Source organism: Oryx dammah, unplaced genomic scaffold (assembly GCF_014754425.2).
Source record: "Oryx dammah isolate SB20612 unplaced genomic scaffold, SCBI_Odam_1.1 HiC_scaffold_5, whole genome shotgun sequence".
Lineage (NCBI taxonomy): Eukaryota > Metazoa > Chordata > Mammalia > Artiodactyla > Bovidae > Oryx > Oryx dammah.
Genome location: NW_024070189.1, coordinates 72387263 through 72408777, shown reverse-complemented (window position 1 = coordinate 72408777; position 21515 = coordinate 72387263). Strand labels below are relative to the sequence as shown.

Below are 21515 nucleotides of genomic sequence, written 5' to 3'. Positions count from 1 at the left end.
CTACCTAATCCAGTTTACCACAGTATGGTGGTGGCTGCAGTGTCCAAGGGGCCTTGGCCTTGAGATTTCAGTCAAGGTCCATCTAATGGAGTGAAGCAAACAACATTTTTCATTTACCCTGTTCCCTGAGCTGCTGCTGCTTAGAAATTGCCATGCAATTTAAAAATGAAAAATGTTTCATCTCTTGTGATCCCAATTTAAAATGGTTAGGAATGTGGGTCAAGTATTTTCCTAGCAACTCTCGGATTTGTCCCAGTTGTCCTATCTTATTTGCCTGATACAGGAAAGCCAGGTGGGGATGTCTCTGTTATTCCCCCATGCCCACCATCTTGCTCCAACCCTATCTTCCTCTCCTCTTTCTCTTCAAAGATGGAAAACTGTACTCTGCTACAGTGACAGACTTCCTCGCCATTGATGCAGTCATCTACCGGAGTCTTGGAGACAGCCCAACCCTACGGACCGTCAAGCATGATTCAAAATGGTTAAAAGGTGAACAAACAATTAAAAAAAGAAAGGAGGTGTGGTGGGGGAGATATATATCTTGAAGGAGATTTAGCATCTGAATGGTCCAGATTGTAGTTTCATTTTAGTAATGGCTTCTCACAGACAGGAAGGTGGAAATTGCATCTCTTGCCCCAAGTTGATTTATTACCTCCCCTTTTCACTTCCCATGAGTTTCTGGAGTATTATCAAAACTACCAACACCACTATAATAGAATACATCACATTCATCTTTCCTGCTTCAAGCTCTCATTTCAAAGTCCCACATGAAACCAACTAAACAAAACACTTCATTCATAGAAGGGAACGGGGAATTAGAGGTGGTGGGGGACAGGAAAAAAGCAGTTCACAACCCGAATGAGTCAAGGTTGACAAGGCAATGTGTACAAAATCTATTCTGTAATATGAGCCTTGTATTGTAGAAAATAAAATTACAGCGATATGCAAAACTCATTTATTCTTCATTGTTCATTGCAACTGCTTCTGAAAGATTAAATCTGTAGGCTTAAATGCTTTTAGAAATCACTAAGCACTTGCATGTGTAAAGTCACTAGAAACAGTTAGTGTTAACCAAATGTCTAATGGCCCTACAATTTTATTTCATAACATGTCTTTGGTTGCAACTGATTGCAGTTCTTTTAACTCTGTGTGACACGCCCCCAATTAAAGTGCCCATTTGTCCACAGAACCGTATTTTGTCCAAGCGGTAGATTATGGAGACTACATCTACTTCTTCTTTAGGGAAATAGCGGTGGAGTACAACAGCATGGGAAAGGTAAGAGGGGAGGATGTCTTAATATGGGGCCAATGTGGTTATGAATGGCTTTGAAATAAAACCATAACTCTAAGGACAAGGTTATCATTTTAAGAAGACCCAGCAAAGACTGGTGGAAGTGAAACATTTTGCTTCCTTGAACCCCTATATGCTTTTTCTGATTAGTAACAGAATACAGGGAAACCTCTTAAATACATTGAAAACTTAATGAACAGACGAGTTTCAAGTATCTTAAGAAAGATGTGGTTTCCAGGTCTACTCATCAAGTTTTTTTTTGTTTTGATTTGTTTTAAACTGAGCTGCTCTACAGAGAGAAAGTAACTATTCAATACCTATAAGCAAACCCAGGGTCTTGACTGTATTCATTGCAAAAAGCAATAGAAGACTTAGGGGATGTCTATTTCGATTATTTTTACCAGAGAGTGGATCAAGACCACTGAGTTGGAGGGCACAAATTCAATACCAGGGTGGCTTGCACAGTTAGAGGAATTCAGAGCATGAGAGGCAGAGCCCAGAGGCAGCCAGGGAGGATGGCAGAGATGGCGCATACAAAGTACGCTTTTGTTTGAGGAAATAAAAAGCTAAGCAGTCTGTATGGAAATGAGTGTATGTGCCTGGGAGCTGATCCCCTGAAGGATTTATAGTTCTGTATTAAATGCCACAGCCTTATCTTTAAAAACATGCTGTTCCAATGCTGAGTTTTTCCCCTTTTTTTTTGCCACTGATTTTAGAAACACAGGATTAAATGAAGCATCTTGTTGTTCTGTTTTTATTTTTCTAAGAAAGGTAAATTCTACCCAGATCTCCATGAAGAGTAAGTGCATTTCATCTTCTTCGTGTTTTCCCTCTGCAGGTAGTTTTCCCAAGGGTGGCTCAGGTTTGTAAGAATGACATGGGAGGGTCTCAGAGAGTGCTGGAGAAGCAGTGGACTTCTTTCCTGAAGGCTCGCCTCAATTGCTCCGTCCCCGGGGACTCCCATTTCTATTTCAACATCCTGCAGGCAGTTACCAATGTGATTCGTATTCATGGCCGTGATGTTGTCCTGGCAACCTTCTCCACACCTTATAACAGGTAACCATGCCCTGGCGGTGCGGACTTCATCGGTCCTTCCCGGCTTCCTTTTCCCAAGGGGTTCTTGTCTAATACACAAGATTTGCAACCGATGGAAACACTGCCATTCACTATTTGTAACTAACAAGCACTTAACACTCAGTTTTCATCCACAAATGAACAGTCAGTATAAGTGCTGTTAGAGAATTTTGGAGAAAGTAATGAGATAAATTATTCCAATATCTTTTCAGATGTTTGGGATAGAAATACTATTCATGTGTTATTTCTCGATCCCTCTAGTTATCTTGAAAAGTGAATACCGTTGCCTTCTTTTTACACTTGAGGAAACCGAGTTCAATTATGCTCTCTGATCCAGGTAGTCCACAGATAGAAGCGGCAGCTTTGGCATTCCAGAATGTTCCTCTTTTCTAGGTCACCTAACATTTTATTTGACTTTTAATATTTCTATGACTAGATCAGTAATTTTTGAAAAATACTGGATATGTATTAAAATGCTACAGGGTGAAATTTAGGAAGCAAATGAGTCCATCTTGCATCCCACCTGGCTACCATCCTGTCAGAGGAACCAGAATCCAAACCACAGCACCATTGTCTGATTCTGGGGGGGTGTATTGAGGATTTAGGTTTTCCTGGTGGTTCAGTACTAAAGAATCCACTTCAATGCAAGTGATGCAGGTTTGACCCCTGGGCCTGGAAGATCCCTTGGAGAAGGAAATGGCAACCCACTCCAGTATTCTTGCCTGGGAAATCCCATGGACAGAGGAGCCTAGTGGCCTGCAGTCCATGGGGTCACAAGACTTAGACATGACTGAGCGACACCACCACCACCTCCATTGAGGATTTACAAGTCATCAAACATTGTACTGAGAAATACTGAGTCTCAGCCCATTCATTCCTATTTTTGTATTTATTTAAGACACTGAGCTATTAAATGACACACTAAAAACTGTCCCTGGAGCAGTGGACACATGTGGAGACTAAAGAATAGAGGAAGAGGGACACTATGTTCCCTGGTACTTGGCTCTCCTGGACCTCAGAGTCCTAGCACTGTCCTGTGGAAATGATCCTCACTCTGGCCGCGGCCAAGAAATTGACGTACATGTACTAGACTATGTACAATGCTGCCTGTTCTCTCTGATCCTCTGCTAGGAATACACGGTCTTGTTTTGGATTATACTTTTTACAAAGAATTTGAAGAACCTGATGAAAGGCTAGATGACAAGAACATGCCTGATGAGACTGGAGGACAACAGCTAGGAAAAAATGCCTAAGAACTGGGTCAAGTCTAAACAGAGCAAGCTGAAAGATGAAATAACGTTCCTCAGTTATACAGAGGGCAAGAGTCAAAGAGTCCCCCACTGAAGACATAAGAAAACATAAACCTATATTGCAGCAAGTACTTAGTTAGGTTTAAGCAAGTTGTGACCATCTGAAGGAATTTTTAGACTTGAGAATAGAAAAGATGTAAAAATCAGGCCTTAACTGCTTGTACTTTGGAACCCATGTATCTAGGAGTGTTGAAAAAGAAGACTGTTCTGGAACATAGGAATGTAAGTGCCAGTGGAATTTCAGAGCACATTTCTAATTTTTTTTAATGTTTTCTGAGAAAATGAGTTACTTTGTGCTTACAACAAAGTAGGAGATTCCAAGAGTACTGGAGTGGGGTGCCATTGCCTTCTCCGAAATATTATACTCCATTTAAAGAATTTTCTTTAAAGCTCCCTAGGAGACATTCAATAAGTGCATACTAATGCAGTCTTAGAAACTATATTTGGTTAGTAAGATCAGAAAATGGCAAAAGTATGCAGACCAGTCTTCATCTACAAATGACGGTCCCTCTCTGATTACTCCCTCTGGTTTCATCCCTTTCCACCCCATTCTCCACACATTCCCACTCCATCATGTCAGGTTGTCTCAAATCCTTTGGGGGCTCCTCTTGCCCTGAAGATAAAGCCCAGCTCCCTTGTTGGCATGGCATGGAAGCCCATCGTGGTCAGGTGTCAGCTCCTCCTACAGTGCAGAGGGTTGACTGAACCGCTCATGCCCTGCTGTCTTGCCCAGTCTGCTCCCCCAACCTATCTGCTTGCCCACTGAGCCCCTGGGCATGCTCCAAGGCTCAGTTCCAATCACATCCCCTGGAACTCTACACATGCCTTTCATATATACTGCCTTTACCAGATGGTCTTGGAAAAGTTGTTATTATTATTATCACTGCTGTTGCTGCTTGCCGTCACACTGAATTATCAATCAGCTGAGAGCACGATTTGTTATTTACTGAGCATTGACTGCTTGAGATTGGGGATTCCATAAATATATGTTGAATGAACAGAAGATGAGAATAAAGGGAGGGGATAAAGTAGGGAAGAAAAAAGAAAGGATTTTACACATATTCTAACATTAGGAAGATTATAAACCCTTTGGTATCTTTAGCAATTATGAAGTGCCTCATAAAATACTTCAAAATTTATCCTATTTTTCTTAATATTTAAAGTAAATGTGTACACCTCTTACTTTTAGGAGAGCAAGATGTGAAAAGAGTCTTACAAAATTAAATAATGTTAGGGGCACTGAAGTTTCAAAACAAATGGAGATCACTGTCTTATTACAGACTTAATATTGTGAATAATACACACACACATGCTACATACTTTAAAATTCATCCTGCCACTCTGTTTTAAATAAGCTTTCTAATCCTCCCCCATTTCTCACTTTCTTAGTAATAATTCAATAATTATTTTGTGAAATTAGAGATGGCATAAAATTCTCCTAATCATACATGGAATGTTTTCCATATCCTTTTGACATGTGCAAAATCCGGGCCAAATCATTCTCTCTGCCCTGTATGACGCTGATGCTGCCAAGCACCTGTGTCTTGCCCTGGGTGCTTCTGTGTACAGTGACCCACTATCTCAAAGCCTAATTCAAACTGTTGGCCAGCCAGTGCCTGAAATTTATTTGATCAAAATCAAGGAACAACCATGGGAACAAACACAGGTTCAAGTAGTGTACCTAGATGAATGAATAATTCATGTCTTCTCACCATTGATGAAAAACAACCCCAAAGTCCTTCCAGGAGCGCCAGGCAAGAATGTAATTATAGGTAGAGATTACTGATGTTATTATTATTTAGCACTTAATCGGGCATTTTATTTGCAAAGCATTGGTGCTTTAGAGATTTAAACTGTTTAGTCTTATGCAAATAAACAGGAAGTAAAATTTGCAGTGTACAGTGACTAACGTAAAACATGTTTGGGTTCCTCACACATTCATTCTCACTACTGAGGTGCTTGACTTGAGGAGCCAAATTCAGAGAAGGAATATGTGGACAGCAGGGACACTCTTACTTCAAACTTTCACGAATATCGGAGATGCAGAGTGTTGTCCAAACATTTTATCTTTGGTTTAAAGACTGGTAATTAATTTCAGGGAATTCATGAAACTTGAAAATCACCAGGTCAACCATTCCTCCTCTATAAACAAAAGCAGTGCCAGACACAAGACCAAAAACCAAGGGGTTTTTTCCCTATGATTTTGCTTTAACTAGCCCTTTCTTTAAGACCAGTCAGGCAGATTTGATTCACTGAAACATTCTTAACGCACTAGGATCCCTTACATTTAGAGTGTTCAGAGTATGAACATTAAATTTCAACTGCCAGTACTAGGGAAGTTTCTTTGGTATTGTTTTCCAAACTGCATGCGGAACGGTTGCATAAGTAACACTTTGTATGAAATGTCCCATCGCAGCATCCCTGGGTCTGCAGTGTGTGCCTATGACATGCATGATATTGCCAATGTCTTTACTGGGAGATTCAAAGAACAGAAGTCTCCAGATTCCACATGGACGCCAGTTCCTGATGAACGCGTGCCTAAGCCCAGGTATGTGCCCATGTTTATCAGGCTCTTTTAAAAATCCAGAAGTGGTGTACTTAGCTCCCAGGATAATGAGTATCTTGGGCTTCCCAGATGGCACTAGTGGTAAAGAACCCGCCTGCAAATGCAGGAGATGTAAGAGACGTGGGTTCGATCCCTGGGTTGGGAAGATCCCCTGGAAGAGGGCATGGCAACTCACTCCAGTATTCTTGCCTGGAGAATCCCATGGACAAAGGAACCTGGAGGGCTGCAGTCCACAGAGCCACAAAGAGTCAGACACAACTGAAGCAACTTAGCACACACGCAATGAGCATCTTATCAACTGCACACCAGGGCCTTCCATGCTGGCAGATACAAATGCCAACACAATAGAAAGGACTGTGAGGCCATTTACCTTCATTCCCTTAACCAAAACGCCAAATTACCCAAGTTATATTCAAAACAGTGACTCTCTAGTCTTTCACTTAGACTATGTATCTGTGGGTTATCCACTGTAATCCTTGGGTGACAGGAGCCATCTGCCCCAGCAGCCCCAGTGGCCTATAGCTGAGGAAGCTGAGGCCCAGAGAGGTACAGAGGGTGCTGTGCAAGTTTCTGGGGAAATGACTTCCACCACTCCTCCCTGCTTCCCTTCAGTTTCACGGAGACCCATGTCTTTCAGCCTTAATAAAATGTAAAATATAAACAGTGTTGGGTGGATTCTGTAACTAGACTGGATCAGAGCTAACCCCAAGCTAAGGGCAGGTAGGGGTCAGCAGGAGCAGTGGGCCATTATTAGGATGTCTCCGGTCTGAGGGTTCTAGTCTGTTTGGGGTCTGGATATACTGTGGATTCCCTCATCCTCAAAACATGCCCCAAAAGTGCTTTCACGGGGAACCTATTGTCCAGAGACTATCTAGAGACTTTTGGTCCTGTGTAATTTCCGTCAAATCTGCACACTAAACCAATCCAATACTTTGTCCACCTGATATGAACAGCCAACTCATTGGAAAAGGCCATGATGCTGGGAAATATTGAGAGCAGGAGGAGGGGGCAACAGAGGATGGGATGGTTGGATGGCATCACTGACTCAACAGATGTGAGTTTGAGCAAACTCCAGGAGATGGTGAAGGATAGAGAAGCCTAGCATGCTGCAGTCCATGAGGTCGCAGAGTCGGACACAGTTTAGTGACTGAGCAACAAGCCAGTTCATTCATTTCTCTAACTGGGACGGGATGAAACCCTCTCCCAGCCCTGTGCCTGCCCTCTTTATGTTCCACACGCGGCATACCTCCCTTTGTTGTTCACTCAGTCGTGTCTGACTCCTACAGCATTTGAAACCTACATTATGAATATACAGAAACATCCCTGTGTGTTAGCTTCCTCCACTTAATCTGTGGAAGGAAACCCAATGTCTTTTAAACTTTTTTGGTTTCCAACTCTTTCCTCCAACATGCAATTCCATCCCCCCCCCAAAATACCTAACCCAACTCACTGAATTGAATGACCTTAGATGATATGAATCACTGTACCCGGGCAGAAACCCCTATGATCCATCCTTTTTCATCCCCTGAACCATCTGGCATGTGCCTTCTCTGTTACTAAAGGAGAGCAGGCTAATTGTAAAAAAACATTCCCTGGCAACCTCAGGTGAATTCTCAAAGGCTCTAAGTCAGGTGGATTCTCTAAAGAAGTGTTGACTACCTTCCAGGCAAGCAGGATGCATACTTTAAGTGACCTTCCACTGGTCATCGCTCCACGTGCTGGCCTGTCTCTCTTACAGACAGCAGGATGCTTTCCCTGGCTGGCTGGGTTAGTGCCATGAAAGCACGTGCCCAGGGCTAGATCCTGCCACTGCTGTCAGGGTCCACTTTTCCCTCCTGCACCAGAGGGGAGGCCAAGAGTCTGGACAAGACTGGTGCTAGTGTCTCCCTGATCTGACTTTGCTAAGATGTCCCTTGACTCCTGAAACCATGTCATTTCTTCTAGAAACCAATCTTCAGTGTCATTGTTCAGCGTGTTTTAAAATGACTTTTCAGACAAGAATTTCAGTGTAATTGGCTTTTTACGCCTACCCAAATCAAATGAAAGCAATAAAAAAACAAAAGGTTCCCTACCTCCTGGTAATGAGAGAGGGTTACACTGAGTCTAGCAGGTAGGTTCAGTGGTAAAGAATCCACCTGCCAAGCAGGAGATGCAGGTTCAGTCCCTGGGTTCGGAAGATCCCCTGGAGAAGGAAACGGCAACCCACTCCAGTAATCTTGTCTGAGAAATCCCATGGACAGAGAAGCCTGGTGGGCTACAGTCCGTGGGGTCGCAAAAGAGACGGACATGGCTTAGTAACTAAACCACCACCGCAAAGCGGGTTACATAAGGCCAGCAACTTTCTGAACACCTTTGTTTGCTATATTTGTGAAAAAGTCAGCCCAGTTGTCTCCTTCTGTGAAACAAATGCCTCCAGAACTCCTAGCAGGGTTTTAAGAAAGGCAGAGCAGTCCCAGGGACATGCAAACGTCTCACTTGTTTCAAAACTCTCACTTGTTTTGAGCTCCATCACTGTTTGTGGAGTTTGTTTGTGTTTCTGGCAGGGAAAGCCGGCTGCTCTCAGCCAAGGCTGAACCGTCCTGGCTCAGGCTTCTCTATGGAGTACGGAGGCGGCCCCGAGGCAATCGAAGCATATTTTTTGGTGGCATTATGCATTGTTCAGCTTCCTATTCTCAGCCTCCAACCTATTCCCCCTCATGCAAGCTGCACAGAGAAGCAGTTCATTCAAAGAATTTGCCATAAAGCATGATAGAAGCTCCCTCCCTTTGTTTCTTTGTAGGCCAGGCTGCTGTGCCGGCTCCGCCTCCTTAGAAAAATACACCACCTCCAATGAATTTCCTGACGACACCTTGAATTTCATCAAAACGCACCCGCTCATGGATGAGGCCGTGCCGTCCGTCATCAACAGGCCATGGTTCCTGAGGACGATGGTCAGGTGGGTGTCAGGCAAACCGCGTCCTTACTGGACTTCCCCTGTTGCCACCCGTGATCATTGGACCTGTCATCGGTGGATCATGATTTGAAGTGCCATGAACCCCTTCTGTCATCCTGGCCTGGGCTCAGTTCTGAAGATCTGGGTGGTTGCGTGGATGCCACCAAACCCCCATAACCACATTCCCAGTGAAAACACAGTTCAGAGAATTTCAGGCTAACTGGACCCAGACCAGCAATTAGAGGAAGCAAAGATGTCTCCTTTGCCTTAGCTGGTTAATTCCAGGTGTGTTCAAGTAGAGGAGCGTGAAGACAATCAGTCAGTGTATGTACACACCTATTCGTTTGTTGTGGTTGCAAAACATGCTGCAGATTCCACCTGAGCACTGTCTCTGAATTGTTAGTGTCACAACAGGCCTCCCTGACAGCTCAAACCGTAAAGAATCTGTCTACAATGCAGGAGACCTGGGTTCAATCCCTGGGTCAGGAAGACCCCCTGGAGGAGGGCATGGCAACCCACTCCAGTATTCTTTCCTGGAGAATCCCATGGACAAAGGAGCCTGGCAGGCTACAGTCCATGGGGTCGCAAAGAGTCAGACACCACTGAAGCGACTTTGCACACCCGAAGTACTATAATGGTTCTTGCCCGGAAGATGGAAACCATGGTACATAACTTTTGCAGAAGAGTCCGTTTTCCATTTCCTGCCACACTGCTTAAAGAGAAAAGGGTATCCATGGACTGTTGAACTGCTATGGGATTTTAGAGAAGGAAGATGCCGTGTAGGACTTACCTAAGAGGATGATAAGGACTAACACTCTTTACCTTTGGCTTTACATGAATTTTGTTTGGCTTATATATCCTTTTCTTTATTAACAGTGCCATTCGCATTCTACCCCCACCCCACATCCTTCAGAATCCTCAACCCCTCTGTACACAATCCAAAATCTTCCCAACCTGACGTTTTGTTGACAAGTCTTGGCACCTCAGAGGAAGAGTGTGGGAAAATGGTAGCCAGGGCTTTTCTTTTCAGTATTCAGTGAAGCGTTAGTGGTTAGTGCGAAATAGTAAATGAGTTCACTTATTTCTTCCCCTCTTCATAGGAGACATCAGTCTCTCCTTGTTGCTTATGGAAGGGATCATTGCTGAGTGGTTTCAGATGGTATGGCTATGTATTTATTATGTAACTTGGCCTCTGCAGATACATACCTCTTTCCTCCCCTTGGAGCCATACTAATGCTCTACATATGGAAATAAAGGAGCAGAACAGCTTGAGGGCATTATTTATATGCATATATTTTTCTTGAGGTTCTTACTAGAAAGCTCGATCACAATTATTTGAAGTGGAAAAGGGGGACACGTTAATGAAAGACAACAAAGATATAAAAACTGTGATCCTGTCATTTTAGATACCGCCTGACCAAAATTGCGGTGGACACCGCTGCTGGCCCGTATCAGAATCACACTGTGGTTTTCCTGGGATCGGAGAAGGGAATCATCTTGAAGTTCTTGGCCAGGACGGGAAACAGTGGTTTCCTAAATGACAGCCTTTTCCTGGAGGAGATGAGCGTTTACAATCCTGAAAAGTGCGTAGAATGTTTGGTTCTTTTCCTAGTAATTATTTGTCACATTACTATCTTTTCCATTCAGAGAAGTCATGGAAGACTTAGATTTTATGCAATTTAGGTGACTTTTAACATTATTTGTAAAAATCCTTTCATACAAAGCATTATTTTCCTCTTGCTGCTAATGTGTGCGTTTATATAGGTAAACACATATATTGTGTATTTATGTGTATGTATGTGGGTGCACACATAAGGATCCATTGCTTCTTCAGTTAGATCCGATGAAGAGATCTAACCTCATAGGCTTGGGGGGTGGGGGCGGTGTGGCAGGTGGTGGCAGGAAGAAAAGAACTAACCCAAGAGAGACTATGAATGATATTATCTTGCCTTGAAACTTTAGGTGCAGCTATGACGGAGTAGAAGACAAGAGGATCATGGGCATGCAGCTGGACAAAGCCAGCAGCTCTCTGTATGTTGCATTCTCCACTTGTGTGATCAAGGTTCCCCTTGGCCGGTGTGAGCGGCATGGCAAGTGTAAAAAGTATGTATTTGCCTCATTGATCATCGGATGTTCACGGTGCTTAGCGAAGAGTCCTAGGTAAGCTCACAGTCACTCTCTTCCTGCAGAACCTGCATTGCTTCCAGAGACCCCTACTGTGGGTGGGTAAAGGAAGCAGGTGTGTGTGCCCATCTGTCGCCCAGCAGCAGGTAAGGAGCCCGAGGCGTGGGAGAGTTTAAAGTGGCCTAAACGTAGGATCGACTGTGCTCACATGCAGCACTGCCACTTGGCCTTCTGTGCACATACCTCATCACTGCGACTGCCGGCCGTTCTCCTTCCTTTCCCCATTTCATAGAATACCGCAACATCACACGTGGCAGACTTCCAACTGATTAATCGTCCATCCTCAGACTGAGTAAAAACAGAGAAAAACAGCACAGTGGACTTTAAGTTTTCCCTGGGGAGAGGGACAAGAGGGTACGTGCCTTGCTCATCACAGTGCAAGAATGGCAGAGAAAGGGAGCATGAGGGTAACCAATTAGGTTAGTGATGTGGTCTGTCCCAGCCATAGCAAAAGTGGCTCCTGTAATTGACCATCCAGGGCTGAGAACAGACTGTAGGGCATTTGTTAATAAGCAATGCATTTGTGCTGCAAGCATGGTGTACACATCCAATAAACCTTTCTCTTGCACCAGAGAACAGCTGACCCTATTCCTCATTAGGGAGGAAATCAATTCTTGGCATTTCTCCAGCAGATCAGCTAGATCAAGCCAGTCTACCACGCATGTGATTTTGGTGCTGAGAATTGTTACCCTGACTTCCAGTGCTTGGATGGTGTCAGTTCAAAGGCTTTATGCTTTTACTTCTGTGGATTTGAAATCCAAAATAACATTTGGAGAAATATTCAATGCATGTCCTTGACAGGTTATGGCATTTCAAGGAAGATGCCAGATGCCAGCACAGTTCTTTCATAGTCATTTCTTCACTTCCCCCAGTCCACCAGGCAAAAGGAATTGTCCTCCCAACACAATGGGAGAGCCCCCTCTCCCATTTGAGAATAGCAACTTAAACAGATAGGATAGCTGATTGACCACCACCTGCATAATCTGAGGGAAAGTATTCCCATAAACAGAGCTGACGGAAACTGTAAAGTCTGACCTGGAAATCTGGCTAATGCAAAGGGTTGACTCACCATGCAGTATTAGATCAGCTTTGCAAGTAGCAATACTGACAGACTACAGGGTGAGAGCTTTATAGCTTTTCACGGGGACCTTGAAGTGAAGGAGGAAGGACCTCAGAAGCGCACAGTGAGGGAAGCTGAGAAATGGCCTACCTCCTTTCTTTAGTCAAGGCGTAACAAAGGTAATAAGGCTGAATTTTAAGAATCATTTTTAAGTCAGCATGAGAACCCAGTTGTTCAAAACATGTGCAACTCTCCTTGGAACGTGGCCTCAGGACCGGGTGAATCCTGGCTTTCGTTACAACTAGAAATCTTTATCCTTTGAGGCTGAATTTTATTTTTGACACAGCATAAAAACACTAGAAACGAACACGGCAGATTATTAGATCAAGGTGTGACTGTCAAAGTAGTTTTCCGAGATGGCTCATAAGTAAACTCTGAAGGCAGTTGCAAAATCAGAGTTTTGAGTATGTTGCAGAAAGAAGAGCAGAGTTCCCCCCAAAAAAACAAGACTCCTTTGGACTATTCCAGTGTGTTTATTTATACATGTTGATGTATGGCAAAACCAATACAATATTGTAAAGTAATTAACCTCCAATTAAAATAAATAAATTAAAAAAAAAACAAATTAGATACTATTAAGATCAGTCCTTTTGGGGTACAGAGTTTATGCAGCCCAGAGGTGACCTGGTGGACTTGAAAGGAGAGTGAACCCGTAGAGAAGCATGACAGCAGTGCCCCTGAAGATGGGACGTGGGGCCAGGTGTGAGCCAAGTACCCACATGGGCTCAGCAAAACACACCACCGCGTCCTGTGTCCTCCCAGAGGCCCCTTATAGCCACCGACCGCTGGGAACACTTTGCCGTACAAAGCTATTTCTAAACAAAGAAACAGATAAAGGTCTAGGGAGGCAAGAGTCGGGGTGAAAGAGAAAGGAGAGAGGAAAACGCTTTTCTTAAGGTATAGACTTCCGTATCACTTACATCAGGATGCTGGTTAACATTTAAACTTTTCAGATGTTTCAAAAATGCTCAGGGCATTAGCAGCAAAGAGTGATATAGGTAATCCACAAACTTGTTTACCCCCTGAATAAAACCTGAATTGACTGCCCAAACCATGGCTTCTCCTTGGGAGATTCACAAAGGACTCATTTCTATAAACTTTGGAGATAAATTTTCAAGTTGTTTTATCTACTTCTTTTTATACCTGGCACTCAGTTTTTCAAACTGTGTTAGTTGCTTTAGTGAAATTTAAGATGCACGCTGGAATAAAGACTCATATCACTGAATCTGTTTCTATCTTCTTCTTCCTTCCTTTTGAAGACTGACTTTTGAACAGGACATAGAGCGTGGCAATACCGATGGCCTGGGGGATTGTCACAGTAAGTGGAGTTTTTATCCATGCTTGTTTTTGGATATTTAGTCGATAAAAGATGCTTTTATAGAATGGCCTAGAAACATGACCCCACATGTGAAATTGAGTGCAGCTGCCTCTAAAACATGCAAAAATAACATAAATCACCTTCTAAATATCAGAGAAAATAGTGTCTTTTGAAGCCACAGTTGTCAATGCTGTTGCTGAAAATGCTGGCACCTAGTTCGTTATCATAAATGTGAAACAAATTCCCTCTTGAGGATGAACCTGTAGCAGGACAGTCAGCTATATCAGCATTTCCACTTAAAAACCAGTTTTACCAACACAACACTGTAAAACAATTTTCCTCCAATTAAAGAATAAACTATAAAAAAAAAACACTAGTTTTGTTGTCTTTAAAAATACAGTATTGGCAAAATCTTTAGACAAATGATTTAAAAGGTTGATCAATGAACTCTGCTTTTTCAGTTGAATGGGACTATTTACTTTTCTTGAACATATCGGTGAACAAAAGTAATTATTTTCTAATTAGACTTATGTTTATTACTATTTGCAATAAAAACAAATGTTCACAAAGAACCCACTAAGTACAAAGTGATTCAAAATACCCTTTTTATAAGAATTGACCTACTATGCTAAATCTCAGGGTTCATTTCAAAAGTTATTCAGTTCATTCACTCAGTCGGGTTCGACTCTTTGCGACCCCATGAACTGCAGCACGCCAGGCCTCCCTGTCCATCACCAACTCCCAGAGTTTACCCAAACTCATGTCCATTGAGTCAGTGATGCCATCCAACCATCTCGCCCTGTCATCCCCTTCTCCTCCCACCTTCAATCTTTCCCAGCATCAGGGTCTTTCCAAATGAGTCAGCTCTTCGCATCAGGTGGCCAAAGTATTGGAGTTTCAGCTTCAACATCAGTCCTTCCAATGAACATTCAGGACTGATCTCCTTTAGGATGGACTGGTTGGATGTTAATATTGTAGTTAGAACTTTATATATAAAGGATCCTAGTCAAAACTCTGCCCAGCTGTTTAGTGATCTGATTAATATCCATATTCTCTTGAAAATGCTTTATTAACACTAATTTAGAGAATAATGCCCTTGAAAAATGTTTAGTTTGCCATGTTTCAAAATGTTATATGCGATGAATTTTCAAGAAGCTTGTATTCAGAATGGCACCAGAAATAGCTCCTAGGGGAATGAAACTGTATTACTTCTGATACTTGATTCGATAATGAAAATCATGGATATAACTCTCCATCTTTGAGCCATGAGTCCTGAAATGACAGACTCTAAGGTTCCATTTAATACCTTATCTTTTCTGGAGGAAAGACATAATTAAATAAAGAGGGCTATATATTATTGGTCATATATATTTTTGGTTTGCAAATATATATTGGCAAAAGCTTCTTCGTCTTTTTCTTACTATGTCCTCACACACAAAATCTGAATTAAGAAGCAGACATAGGAGACAGTGGCATCACCGAAAGATCTGTTAGGTGTGTACAGCTAAACAATGTGATATTTGATTGGTGGACCTTAGTCAAGTTGACGCTTTCCAGTGTCATTTTTAGGGAAAACAGGCTTTGGTCTGTATGTGTGTCTATGTGAGTGAACTTAATTAGCTGACATCAGTGAATATTTTCTTCATATTTTTATGAGTTGATGATAAAGGCATCTGTAGAAAAAACAGGGGTATCGATGTGGGTTGAATAGGTGCACACATGAAAAGTGGGAACCTGTTACTGGCTCCCTGAGGTGCAAACTACACCACACCCGGGTCCCAGCGCGGAGCTCCGGGCAGGCCTTCAGGTCCAAGGTCGGAGATTGACCCTTCAGTCTCAGGGGTCCAGGCTCCATGTTCTCGTGTTCCCCATAACCTGACACCCCATTCCCACTGAGGCACATAGGGTGCCTGCTCCAGGCAGCAGGTGGTGACTTTTCTAGTGGCGTCTCTCATCCTGGGCGCTCACTGGAGCATAACCTACTTCTGTGAGTTGTTACCTAGTCACACACAGGCATTCACAGGACTTAGATATCTGGTGCACCATGACTCTCGCACAGAAGTTTTAGGGGAAGTGAGGAAACCATACAGAGCCAGTATCAGAGGCTGAGGAGCAGGCTGAGTGAACCAGTGACATGACCCAGATACACAGCACATACACACATGCGTGCATGCACACAAACAGGATGTTACCTCTATGTGTGATTTTTATTTTTGTTAATTTCCTCACTTAAACCCCTGCTGAGGTCAGAACATTGTGATACCGGACAGTTCCTCGCAGCACAGTTGGGAGGATGAAATGAGAGAGACTATAAAGAACAAGTGCTTCGTAAGTGTGGTCCAGAAGTGACTCATCTTATCCATGTACACATCCCTCCTGATGGAGCAGGGCTTATGTGTAATCGCAGTTACCCTTCTCTGCACTCACGCGTGCTTTTTCTCTGCCTCTTGGCAACAAAGGCATGACTTTGAGGAAGCCCACTTGGTAAAGAGACACAGGGGTATGAAACTGAACCAGATAAGAAGCATCTTCTGTTACAAGCAGAAACTAAAAAGCACTTCCTTCGTCTAGGCCTTGTATGTTAGCGCAGCTCTGTATCAGCTCATTCCCACTGATTACAAAAGTCACATTGAGCAGCGTGTTAAACATTAACTCACTCACTCCTCCCTTTTGTCTTTCAGATTCCTTCGTGGCACTGAATGGTAAGGAAGATGTTACTGATAATTTAATGGCAATGGAAATCTATTTGTGAAATCCTATTTCACTAACCCTCTTGAGTATTTCCGAATCTGTTTCTTTTTCAGTTAACTTTTAAATTCTCATTATTTTTTATAGACATTTCGACTCCTCTACCAGATCATGAAATGTCTTACAACACAGTCTATGGTCAGTTTATGGTTTGGTTTTGTTTTCTTATTCTTTGAGCCACTCACCCTGTGGTAGTTTAGAGTTTTCATTCCCAAACATCATGGACCAGATCCTTTGCTACTTCAGGGCCCCAATTCACTAAAATTATTCATAGCTTTCATGATGCTTCAAAATTTTCTCTACATATATGAGACAACTGACGTGTGAGAATGAGTCTTACATTTTTAATCGACGTGACATGAAATATAATCCACGTAACAGGAAATATGCCAACCTTAGAGAGTTTGGTGAATGCATTTAATGAGTTCTTGAGGGAGAAGAAATTGCTTTTGGATATAAGTACATCCAAGATAAAAGAACAGTGCTTATAAGTAATAGGCCACAGCTCCCTACCTGATTCCCCAAAATGCTGACTTTCAGAACAACATCCTCTGCAGGAAAAGTCCCTATAGAATGCAGATACCAAGTTCTTAACAGGCAAAACTTTCCAATATAGCCATCAAAATTTAATCATACATGGAGTATGAATTTGTAGACCTATCTTCAGTGATATTTCTTTAAATGTATATAAGGAAGAGTTAGTTATGCAGTCAAAATGATGTGCAAACAGGATCTATCCTATTGTTGCTGCTCTGAAATACACAGACACTATACTAAATAAAGCCCGCAAGTCCATAAACAGATATTCTGAGCTCTTTATAAGGAAAGTTAATATGTAGTTGAAATGTTCCTGTTCCTTTTCTCAAAGCTTCCCCAAACATTTATTAAGGTAAACTATTCATGTGGTTTTTTTCTTAAAGATAATGAACAGCACATATGTAATGGCTAATTTAAGCTTCTGTATTATAACGGGGACTACAAGTTTCATTGGTATGCAGACATTTTATCATTTTTATGTTTTGAAATACATAGCAGTAACAGCTCCAGGTCAGTCTTTCAACATAGAGGTAGGTAACAGAGGAAGAGAATAAAATAAAGGAAAGGAAAAAGAGGGAGGAAAAGAAAGCAAGGTAGATTTAGGATTCAGAAAAACAGTTCCTAATGGCTGCAAATGTGTTTAATAGCTCTGTGGAAACTGTCACTCCTGTGTCTAACTAGTGTCAATAAAACGCCTCTTTGAAAGTCCTAAAGTTTATCTTATAAATGGTGGCTGTACAGATACAGAAAACAACACCCAGTCTCTCCTGTCATGAAGTGAGGCAGTGTGGAGTCAGTCAGCCCACTGAATTCATCCACCTTTAACCTTCTCTCATCTCTGATTCAAGCCAGAATACTGAACCCCAACAACTGGGAGAAACACTCCTCAGGAGGCGAGTGTCATGTAGCTCCGTGTGCCCTTCAGAACGAGAACCCAGTTAGCATCTGCTCTTTTCAATATCATACTTTGCAATCATTTCCTGTAACTGAATAATACTTATCCGATGTTGAGAAATTCAGGTCTTAAATCTCCGTGAACCAGCAGCCTCCCCAGCATTCATCAGTCGGACTAAGGCCAACTTTAACTCCCAGGTAGTTTCTCACATAGATAGAGTAATTAAAGCATGGGATGCTCTTGATGAATAAAAAGTACTCTTCAATTTATGGATCCCTCTTCCTGCCTTTACAAAAGGAAAGGAATTTATTAATTCCTCCACATTAACACTTTAAAGGACAATCCCCATTCGCTCCATCAGTGGTTTCTGTGATGACACTAAAGAGGTGGAATTTTCCTTTCAGCTAATAATTCTGTCCATTTCAGGCCCAGTCTCTCCAGTGTAAAGTGGTTAGATGATTAACTGACCATCAAAATGAGGGCTGGTTCAGTCAGTACTTACAAAAGCACAGGAGACTTTCTTTACACCAACTACTGCAAAAGATGCTTATTTTGGATCTAATAAACCTAGAAGAGATTTAATTCATTCATTTGCAGACATCTGCTTAGGGCCTACTATGTGCCAGGCACTGGACTAAGTACTCTTTTTGTACCATCAAAAGAAAAACCAAATAGCTGTTTTTATGAGCCCAGATATAAACAAGGAAGCCAACCCCAAAGCCCAAAGTGCACCCACTGTGTCTAGCCGTGTCCTTTACATGTTCCCATAATACTGAAGCCCAGTGGCTGAGTACAGCCTATAGAGTGACCCACAGAACAAGTACTCCCTCACTCTGAAAAAAAAAGAATCATTCAATAACCCATGCAAACTCTACATGGTAGAAGCTCTCTGCAATACCGATTACATACACAAGAACCCCTTTTTAGTGAATTGGACCCTGATTGTCTTCCTTCTTTCATCCTCTCCTGTATTGATTTAGTGCCTCCTCTGTGTCTAACTGGCTACCATCACTGTTAATAGGTTAGAGTAGTTTGAAGGGTCTCTAACCTCTGGAATTATTAATATAAAGACTTGTAGATATAGAGAAACAATTTGATGCATACTGGAGTTAACTTTTAAAATCTATTTCTTTGTGTATTGTAAGAATAATACATAATCAGCTCCACTGATTAAAATTATGACTTTTCATATTGGATTAACAAGACAAAATTAGAGGTTCCAAATTGTTGACCTGTAATACCATATCCACAAATGATTGCCTATTTTTGTTGCATGATTTTGGTTACAGTCTCTTAGGGAATGCACAAAAACAATATAGCCCATAGAATCAGACTCTAAGAAGAAACATGAGTGATACCTATTTAACAGTTGGAGAGGTCATAATAACAAGGTCATAATAATACATTTCTTTGATTTCACATGAAGGATGGCTGCTTACGGGTGCTTTCACATGGTAGTTCTAAAATTCCTGAGAATCAGGCACTGCTTTCTCCGACTCTCTGTTTCCACCATTGGCACACACTGTCTGTCCTCGAGCATACGTTTCAAAGATTACAAACCTCATGCTACTCTATTTTTTTCTTCCATTTGAGTATATACGATGCATGGTTTCTCTAGATTTACATGGAGAAAACGGAGATGTGGTGGGTATTAAACTAACATTTCAGCAATAGGCAGAAGCTGATTTCTCACATTTGCGTGCAACATTTTCCTACCTAACTACCATCTGGTCCGTACTGATTTCCTCTCATAGCCATAGCTTTCCATTACCCATGACTTTCCCATGTATTTGCGGCATATGGTCCAGGAACTCTTTTCTACAGAGAATGTGTCCCTTAGGCATGTATTTCCCCTAGATTACCGTATTAAGAAATGTTCTCCCTAAACCACACTTATGGCATTACCATAAAATTGCCCCTTGAACACAGTTAAATTGAAAGCGCTCAAAATGCATATCAATTCAGGTAAAAGAAGTTCTTGCTACTTGGAGGAAAGGCTTCATTTTTCCTCCCCCTCTTTCTGACTCACCACTAAGCTATCTCTCACTGTTTGGGTGCTGAAGTCTCTCTTAGGTTGACAGTATGTTTCATGAGAGCATGGTTAATTCAACAGCAGAAAATAGAGGCTATATTTTAGACCTCAATATAAGCATAAAGGAAGTAAAAGAAAGTCTGTATTTCCAATTCCAGGTTATTAATTTTCCTACTCGTGTTCTCTTATCAGTATTCGGAGATGAAATGTGAAACCCAGAAATGTAAAAAACAAAAAAATCTAGATGCAAGCATTCTTGAGTTTTAAATGAACATGTTTTTAGCAGTTGGATATGAACTAGACTCTTTGCAGCAAAGCAGATATTTGAAGCTGTGTAGAAGCCAAACAAGCCCTACACAGAAAGAGGCCTCTTAAATGTTACCAAAGCTTTGTGGTAACGTTTTAAATGTAGAGCTCCCACGGAAATCCTACAGCTTAGATACTCACTTGGCTTGCTTGCTTTTCCCTGCTTTATGCACACACATACGTTATATATATAACCATGTATGTATATGGTTACATGGTCTGTAATTTACCGTATTAAAGTCTCCTGAAAATCCAACTTGCAATGATAATTGTGAAAAAGAAGAATGCAGTGCATTCACTAGAATCTTTCTTTCTGGTGGCCGGCATTTTATTTATCACATGTGTGGTGATCACAGCCCGAGGCTGGAGTCACTTGTGAAATCTGTCCTACTTTCTACCAAAGGCATCAAGTACACATTCACAGTAGTTCCCTGATGTCTTTTTAAAAATTGTTCAAGAGGTTGCTTCTATAGGTAAGATGGTTTAATAAGCCAAAGACTCCACTTGAAAATCATAGAGAGGTTATTTTTTATTTCCACCACAGAGAACAGGTAGTGGGGCTTCTTTAAATCATTGTGACAGTTTAGATCAAAGCGCCAGATGCGATCTGCATTTAACCTTGTGGGATGATGGAAAGGAAGACTTAGAAATGTATTCACAGGAAATGTCCAATTTCTGCCATAACTCCCAACCTGGCCATCCTTCTTCTAGCATTATCTTGCAGTAGGCGACTCTGGATCTCAGAAAGCTCTCCCTTTCTAGTCTGAATCGTATTAGTCATGGTGGCCTCAAAACCCACCTCTCACGGGTATGAGTCAGAAGACCATGAAACTTAACTTGGTTTGAGTAAGACACAAAAGGCAAAGCCATAACAAGGCAGAACAGTTGAGCCCTGTATTCCAGACAGGAGGGCTTAGCGGCTCCCTTTAGAAAGCGGAATGCCTGTGAGGCTGCACTGCTGCCAAATACTAGACACATCCTCCATGGGAAAGGCTCGGGGCAGCTGAGTTGTCTGTGACAGGGCAGAGACTCACCCACTACCATACACCTGCCCCATCATCATGAATGTTACCCCCAGAGTGGACACATTCTGCCTTTGTGCTGCTAAGGGAATACCAAGGGACTCTGATATTTCCTGAGCACCTACTATGTGTCAAACACTGCTAGGTACTTTCAGCATGATGCCACTTTATCCTCCAAAC

General features: G+C 42.1%; 1 protein-coding gene across 4 annotated transcripts in view; it reads left to right on the top strand.

Annotated features, from left to right (window-relative positions):
- Positions 1 to 21515, top strand: part of SEMA6A (semaphorin 6A) — a 130167-nt gene that overhangs the window by 83101 nt on the left and 25551 nt on the right. For all 4 annotated transcript variants that reach the window (XM_040240515.1, XM_040240514.1, XM_040240516.1 and 1 more), the window contains 10 exons: positions 370 to 489; positions 1188 to 1276; positions 2130 to 2347; positions 6092 to 6223; positions 9021 to 9176; positions 10580 to 10756; positions 11136 to 11276; positions 11363 to 11443; positions 13737 to 13795; positions 16477 to 16497. In XM_040240515.1, coding sequence (XP_040096449.1) covers positions 370 to 489; positions 1188 to 1276; positions 2130 to 2347; positions 6092 to 6223; positions 9021 to 9176; positions 10580 to 10756; positions 11136 to 11276; positions 11363 to 11443; positions 13737 to 13795; positions 16477 to 16497 — 1194 coding nt within the window. The remainder of the gene's footprint in view (positions 1 to 369; positions 490 to 1187; positions 1277 to 2129; positions 2348 to 6091; positions 6224 to 9020; positions 9177 to 10579; positions 10757 to 11135; positions 11277 to 11362; positions 11444 to 13736; positions 13796 to 16476; positions 16498 to 21515) is intronic.